Raw genomic sequence first — 8,661 nt, 5'->3', positions numbered from 1 at the left:
GGGGGGGGGGGCTTTTCAGGCCCGAGCCAACTTTAATATCAGATAACTTCTAAATGACTCACGCTAAAAGCACCAAACTTAGTGAAGTTTTCAACCATATTCTTGTTAACAATTTAATAGAAACAATAGTAGAAGGTTTGACATGATGTATGTAAGAGAACAAAAGTAGAATGAGATCATTCCTACTTTCATCTGACTCACGTACAGCTACGAATTAAAGTATGGGCTGCCATTTTCCGAAAAATTCTGTCCCGTCCGTACTCCCTCTTGATTTCTACTCTACGTAAATACTATAAACTTCTAATTGTGATGGCTTATAAGTCTCTATTGGCATATACCAAACCACCATATAAACCATTTCTGTGATAAAGACTAATTGCCTGATATATAGACTAAGCACAATAAAACCCCAAATGTCCACTTTTAGATTTTAGCCAAATACTGCGAAAAATGGCATTCCAATACTTATTGCTTAAAGTACACATACTAAAGCCTTAAAAGATACAAACATTTATTGAATTTGTCCACCTTACTAAAATTAGTTACCAGTAGTGAATTGATTATTAATTGAGTAATGAATTCATCAACATTCGCTTTTACTCGGAGGTTGTTGTGGACATTGTTTACTCCACTTCCACCAACTTTAAGGAACTGTTCTGGTTCTCTGAAGAAGAGATATAACAGGTCAAAGTGCAAAAGAAAACATACCAGTTTATGTACATGTTGTAGCTATGCTAGAAATTAGAATTGCTTCAGGGGAGGAAGGCTGCCAATAACTCTTATATTGGACTACAAATCCTGTAGTGCCCCCCCCACCCAAATTATTTTCTTTTAGCAAAGTTAAATATATTAATGTACAGGTTCTGATATGTTATGTGATGTTATTAATGCTGTTACTAATGTTCCCAAAGCCTTTTTAGTGATTAGAATCCTTTAATACCTTACCATCAACTGATTTTTTAAAGGAAAATACTCTGTAAAACCCTAAATTATGGACTGTTCATGTTGTAATGTTAAGAACATTCTAATTATAGTAAAACGTTAAACTTTATTCCAACACACTATTTACAGGGATCAAATTTTCAGCGACTACTGTCGCCTTCATCAGGATAATTAATGACCAATCACTTCACAACGTGATCTCGCGAGAGTTACGGTTTACAAACACGTGACTTCACTCACACGAGACTGAAGTGATTGGTCATTAATTATCCTGATGAAGGCGACAGTGGTCGCTGAAAATTTGATCCCTGTAAATAGTGTGTTGGAATAAAGTTTAACGTTTTACTATGATTACTACCAACACAGATGAACTTTCATGATAACATTCTAATTAGAATATCCAGCTCCTTTTTTCTTAGTCTAGACACCATTACAGTGTTTGTAAATTCTTAATATCACTAGTACTGGTGAATAAATGTGTTTGGACAAGTCCCTGCAGTATCAGTCTTTTGAGTCTTGACCCATAGTGTCCCGTCCGTACCCCCCTTGTCCGTCCCTTGATGTGTTGCCATATTGTCTGCCTTCTTGGATTTTGACCTTCCCATTAGCATAAATTAATCAATTTTAGTTAATGAGAGTAATATTAACTCCTGTGATATATTACTAAAATGCAAGAAAAAATTGCAAGTTAACAATAACAACTAAAAACCACATCTATTGATAAGAAATCATTGAATTTTACAAAACATAAATGCAAACAAACCATTGCCAGGGTAACATGAAATATCATTGACAATTGTAATCACAATGAAATCGTTGTTAACAAACCTTTATGAAAAGCCTCCCAGTTTGGTGGTCCTAGCTTAATATATTTAAATTGTTCAAAAATTATACACGATGACATTTGGTGCTGGCATTCATATGTATCACTATAATATGGCGTATAATGCAGATTTTGGGTGGGGTGGGGGGTTTATTTCATGTTACGACCGAATTTTTATGCCAAATGTTTCTCAAATGACCTAGTGCATCACCCGTGAAGTGGGCGTGATCAGATTTCAAAATTTCAATTTTTTGCTAATTTATCACCCCCACTAGCATTGGCATAACCGCTGTCCTCTGAGACAGTGTGGCGTTAAATATACATTTATAACATGTTTTCATCATATCATATCATATCATATCATATCATATTATATCATATCATATCAATAAACACAAAATATAACGAACACAAGTTACTACTAGAAAGGCCGACATTTGCTTTGGAGCAAATTCAGCATGGCTTCACCACATTTCACTTTTCAGCGAACCGGTACGCAGCACTTTGTGGGTCACTTCGCACGACTTACATGCTACGTGACCCCAGGTAACCCGAAATGGAACACGTGTTCGATGGCCAACGGCAGATGGAACGGGCCATTCTTTAGATCGAACGTGGAACGGGTATGGGACTTTGGGCCCTTTTTTGGGTGAAAATAGCCATTAAAGTCCCCCAAATGAGTGATGGAAGTGGTGTATGCCAAAATGCCCCAAAAAACCTTCATAAATTTTTTTCAAAGGCATGTATCAAAAAAATGAAACCAGTCCATCTGGGTATTTGCCCACTCTACCTCCATGCCAAATTTCAAGTCATTTGGCTGAAAAATGGCTGAGTTGAATCCATTTAAAAAATGACAGGAGGAGGAAAGGAGAAACATGAGAGAACACAATATGTTTCACAAGACCACTTCGTGGTTTGGCGAAGCCATAAAAATATATCAATCACCAACCCTTACCTCAATTTTACTGTCCACCTGTGCTCCAGCCTTCAGGAGGAGTTCAGCAACACCAACATGTCCTCCTGAAGCTGCCATGTGAAGTGGCGTGTATCGGAGCTGTAGCAGCAGGAACAGAGAATGAGAGTTACATGAGACGAAAAGCCTGTTAACCGTACCACAATAAAGATGCATGACGTTCAACACTCAAACATGACCATTCATGTAGTGCGTACCAACCCTTACCTCACCCCTACTGTCCACCTGTGCTCCAGCCTTCAGGAGGAGTTCAGCAACACCAACATGTCCTCCTGAAGCTGCACGGTGAAGTGGCAAGTCTTTATTCTGTAACATCAGGAACAGACATGACATTATATAGTAGGAAAAGCCTGTCCCCATTGTTATAACACCTAATATGGATTACATCAAACACTCAAACATGTCCATCTCCCGTGGTAAGCAACAACCCTTACCCAGTGTCTACTGTCCACCGGTGCTCCATACTTCAGGAGGAGTTCAGCAACACCAACATGTCCTCCTGAAGCTGCACAGTGAAGTGGCGTGTTTTGAAGCTGTAACAGCAGGAACAGGGATGACATTATATGGCAATAAAAGCCTACTTCTGACCCCATTGTCATAATCAACACCAAATATGCGTGACGTCAAACAGTCAAACATGTCCATCACCTGTAGTAAGCATCAACCCTTACCGCATTCCTACTGTCCACCTGTGCTCCAGCCTTCAGGAGGAGTTCAGCAACACCAACATGTCCTCCTGAAGCTGCACGGTGAAGTGGCAAGTCTTTATTCTGTAACATCAGGAACAGACATGACATTATATAGTAGGAAAAGCCTGTCCCCATTGTTATAACACCTAATATGGATTACATCAAACACTCAAACATGTCCATCTCCCGTGGTAAGCAACAACCCTTACCCAGTGTCTACTGTCCACCGGTGCTCCATACTTCAGGAGGAGTTCAGCAACACCAACATGTCCTCCTGAAGCTGCACAGTGAAGTGGCAAGTCTTTATTCTGTAACATCAGGAACAGACATGACATTATATAGTAGGAAAAGCCTGTCCCCATTGTTATAACACCTAATATGGATTACATCAAACACTCAAACATGTCCATCACCTGTAGTAAGCATCAACCCTTACCGCATTCCTACTGTCCACCTGTGCTCCAGCCTTCAGGAGGAGTTCAGCAACACCATCATGTCCTCCTGAAGCTGCATTGTGAAGTGGCGTGTTTCCTTGCTGTTTCACAAGGAACAGAGATAGCATTACATTGGAAGAGACGCCCATTTTTGTAATTAACACGTTTTCAAATTATCATTTCACATGGGAAGGGAAGCCTGTCCCCGTTGACATTACCATCAAAGAGGTATATACCAGATTTTCAACACTTAAACATGTCCATCACCTGTAGTAAGCATCAACCCTTACCGCATTCCTAATGTCCACCCGTGCTCCAGCCTTCAGGAGGAGTTCAGCAACACCAACATGTCCTCCTGAAGCTGCACAGTGAAGTGGCAAGTCTTTATTCTGTAACATCAGGAACAGACATGACATTATATAGTAGGAAAAGCCTGTCCCCATTGTTATAACACCTGATATGGATTACATCAAACACTCAAACATGTCCATCTCCCGTGGTAAGCATAAACCCTTACCCGATCCCTACTGTCCACCTGTGCTCCCCGGCCCATTGTTATAATTAACATTGAATATTTGTGACATCAAACACTACAAGTACAATATGTCCATCACCTGTAGTAAGCACCAACCCTTACCCGACCCCTACTGTCCACCTGTGCTCCAGCCTTCAGGAGGAGTTCAGCAACACCAACATGTCCTCCTGAAGCTGCACAGTGAAGTGGTGACTCTGTATACTGTAACAGCAAAAGCAGAGATGACATGAGATGGTAAGTGAAGCATATTATCCCAATAAACACTAAATATACGTGACTTTCAACACTCCAATATGTCCATCACCTGTAGTAAGTATCAACCCTTACCCAATTCCTACTGTCCACCTGTGCTCCAGCCTTCAGGAGGAGTTCAGCAACACCAACATGTCCTCCTGAAGCTGCACAGTGAAGTGGCGTGTATTTAAACTGCAACAGCAGGAACAGAGATGGCATTACATAGTTAGAAAATTCTGTCCCTATTACCAAAATAAACATGACGAAACATTTCAGATGTTCGCCCAAACCTGTATATAAAGCTTGTATACGAATCCGGGGCCCGCGCAACGTTCCAGCGGGCTACCCAGCACGTCGGCAGAACTGCAAACTCCATAATGTGTTGTGCATAGCACTGAGAACGTTTCATATAAGGTTAAAATCCCGTCTGTAGTTCCAAATGTTGTGTCGGAAAAGATAACTTCTGCAACAGGCAAAATTCTCATATTGACCTATCCGACGAAAACCGTCAATAAAATGGCGCAGTAAATTTTGCCTACGTGCTCCCTACCCCAACTTGGCCTGTCATAAAACAGATTTGTGGTAAAAAGAAAGTGGTTCCTCCCTACTCACCCAGCCGCCGCGACAGTTGACATCCACTCCCTGCTGGAGCAGCTCCGTCACCTTCTCTTCATCTCCTCTATCAGCTGCATACCAGAGTCCCTGAAGAAAGCGGCATTCATCGTCATAATGCAGCAGTGATATATATTATATAGAGGTAGAAACAATGCAATACCATATAACTTGTTGTTTGAAGTTATCTTATGATTATAATTTTTACACTTCTAAGTATATCAAGTCACTGCTGCCATCATGGTAGCCTACACCATGTTTGCTTGGTATTGACTTACGTGCTTGTGGGGACTTTTCCCAGTCTTTCGTACAAAGGATCGCTGAAACAATGAAATGAACTCTCAAATAACTAGTCTCCAAGCAGATCCCTTTCGGTGACAAGACAGTATCCATTAGCCAGAGGAGTTTTGCCGGCCACCTTCGCTGGCTAATGGACACTCCTCTGGCTAATGGATACTGTCTTGTCACCGTATGATCTGCTTGGAGATTAAACTGACGGCTTCGTCAAGATTTGTACTTTGAGTTTGAACAGTCCCACAGCAAAATTATCAGGTACGATAACGTTATCAGGTAAATATTGAATGAAGCATCGGCAACGTGCAAAGTCCAAAGACGCTTTGGCACGTACGTTACAACACTATTGTTTGCCGATGTGCTCATATTTAGATAGGACATCGATTGAAATATCTTCATAGTTATCAAATTCAACACGGTATCATTACCTAATCAACCAACTGAAGATTCTTTGTGACAACTGACCAGCAATGCAAGATAAGCCACTGTTGGAATTCTACAACGTAACACCGAATGGACAAGTGGGCTTGGTGCTGACTCGCATATGTAGTGACTTTTGCCAGTCTTTCTTACATAGGAAAGGAAGCAACTGAATTTCACATCGCTGAAAAAATAAAATGGACTTTCTTAAGTGACGTCTTCTTCAATATATGTTCTTTGAACAATTTTGCAAATTATCAGGTGCGATACGGTTACCAGGTAAACATTGAATCACGCATCGGCAACCGACGTTCAAAGTCCACAGACGTCTACTCTGGGCCACGTATACATAATGTTGTAATAACACTATTGTTTGCTGATATGCTCATATTGTGGTACAACATTCATACGATATGAATAAGGTATCTGTATAGTTATAACATTTTCTCCACCGTACCTGTAACAATTAATTAACCAATCAACTACATTGTAATTAAGTTTTTTTTTACCAGTAAAAGTACAAGCCAAAACATTGTATTGGAATTCTACAACACAACACAAGGTAAGTAAGAGAGATCTACCTGTTCAAGATCCTCCTTAGATGTAGACATCTTGCTCGACTTGTACCTTTCTCACGAAAGTTTAGCGTCTTTGGGCTTGGCAGGTTCGTTGGTCGGCAACGGTTAGGTTAAGTTTCCGCCTACATTTAATTTTCCGCTAATTTGATCGATTGGTCGATATGGTCGCATAACACAGTATTTATGGGCGAATCCCGTGATCAAAAGTAGTCCGGGCACAAAGTAGTGCGGCACAGTACTTGAAAAAGCTGCCGAGATTCTTTCGTGCAGGGTAGCGAGGTGAAAACTATGCTGAATTGTATAGGAATACATTGAGTTTGAGACCGTATAATTTGAATTAGGATGTTTGTTCGGCCGGGGTCAATTCGCGTCTGGACCCTGATACGACGTAGTACTGTACGCCGACTGCAGTTCATTGACCCCCTCAACAAGCCGGTGTCAAGCCATATACATGATCCTGCCAAATACATGACTCTGACACTACATGTACTTGGGGGTTTCCAATATACCTGAGGCAAGGGCTGGGAGGGGTTTAGTCGTGATGTGGGAGTAAACCTAACCTAACCCCAATCGTAAGTCTAACCCTACCCCCGAACATTGATCCCAACCCTAACCCTAACCCTAACCCTAATACCAACCCTAACCCTAACGCTGGCCCTGAACACTTGACCTCTCACGTATGGGGCAGCTCAAGGATTTGGCTCAACACCGGCAAACATGTAGGGTCTGAGGGTCGTAGGGGTCGTAGGGTTCACCCTACATATTTTGTAGGGTGTACCCTCAACCCAAACATTGAATCATTTTAACTTGCTTGTGCACCCTACTATAAATTTGAAAGCATCGAGCCTTCTCACTTTGGTCTCTTTAGCTATAGGACAAAAACTGTGTACTGCTAGGATAATATTGACATGACTACGTAGTCTGGACTACTCCATTCTATGCTCCTACTATTGTACTTCGAAAGGTGCGAGTGGGGTATGGCTCTCCCTAAACACGGGACCTCCATTTAACGTCCTATCCGAGGGACGTCCCTAACCGAAGGTAGGTACTCATTTCCACCTGGGTGAAGTGAGGAAAGTTGCCAAGGAGTTAGCTATGTATGATTCAGACAAATTGAACTTTAGTAACTGACGTAAGCGGGCGCCCCCTGGCACATGAGATGGTAACTTCAGCCGATGATGATGCCTGGCAGAGAACTATCTGTAGGAAAGAAAAAATGTTGTAACCTATATATTGACGCAATATATATATTTGTTCATTTTAGAAAATATCCTTATCGGCATATATGTTATAGAGAAACTTTATATTTTAATGTCAGCGTTTAAATCATCATTAAACGACACCATTGGCATATTCCTATACATAATTAGTTCAACACAAACACATAAAAAAAGACGAATTTCCAGTAGTGGAAAGTGTTACTAATTTGTGACTCCTACTCCTAATTTTGAAAACCATGTGCAATACCAGACCGCCGCGGGTCAGTGTGGCCACATTATCATCACATCTCTCCTCTCACGACAGACGAACTTTCCGCGACTTTCCAATAAACATGACTCTATTTCCCCGCCGCTGCAGCCCTGATCCTCCCGCTGGGTCCGACCCGTGTGAGGATCGATGTGTTACTATTCCTGCGGCGTCCCGTATTGACCCGTCTGTGCGGAAAGAGTCGGACTCAAGCTGACGGTGTAATAGTTTATTGCTAATTCGTGCGCGAACGCGTCGAACCCCGTGTTCTATTTCGAACACCACGTCGAACCCCCTGTTCTATTTCGAACACGTCGATCGAACCCCCTGTTTTAGTTCGAACACTTCGCGTCCCCTGTCCTATTTCGAACGTTTCACCCCCTGGTCTATTTCGACCACCCATCGAACTTAGTGTTCTATTTCGAACACTCGTCGAACACCCTGTTCTATTTCGAACACTCGTCGAATCCCCTGTCCTATTCCTCCCCGCTCTTCCCCCTCTGGTTTAGACCCGGCCTAATATCTCATAATAGAACAAGAAATGCCCCTACTGCCCTCCTTACTAATATGTCTTCCATATTTCTGTTGTTACGGCTTTAAAGTCACATAAATACGACAGGCGGCACATTTTATTCCCCGCAATTTTCTCAGGAAAGACAT

At 41.7% G+C, this 8,661-nt stretch overlaps 1 protein-coding gene across 1 annotated transcript in view; it reads right to left on the bottom strand.

Moving 5' to 3' along the window:
* The window catches only part of LOC109472473 (p53-induced death domain-containing protein 1-like), a 10,435-nt gene extending 3,868 nt beyond the window's left edge, over positions 1 to 6,567 (bottom strand). The window contains exons 1-3 of the mRNA XM_019772249.1: positions 6,538 to 6,567; positions 5,243 to 5,332; positions 3,637 to 3,735 (exon numbers count right to left, since the gene is read on the bottom strand). Coding sequence (XP_019627808.1) covers positions 3,637 to 3,735; positions 5,243 to 5,332; positions 6,538 to 6,567 — 219 coding nt within the window. The remainder of the gene's footprint in view (positions 1 to 3,636; positions 3,736 to 5,242; positions 5,333 to 6,537) is intronic.
* Between the last annotated feature and the right edge of the window lie 2,094 nt (positions 6,568 to 8,661).

Source organism: Branchiostoma belcheri, unplaced genomic scaffold (assembly GCF_001625305.1).
Source record: "Branchiostoma belcheri isolate BF01 breed outbred unplaced genomic scaffold, Haploidv18h27 scaffold278, whole genome shotgun sequence".
NCBI classification, from domain to species: Eukaryota; Metazoa; Chordata; class Leptocardii; order Amphioxiformes; family Branchiostomatidae; genus Branchiostoma; species Branchiostoma belcheri.
This window is presented reverse-complemented; position numbering and strand designations above follow the sequence as displayed.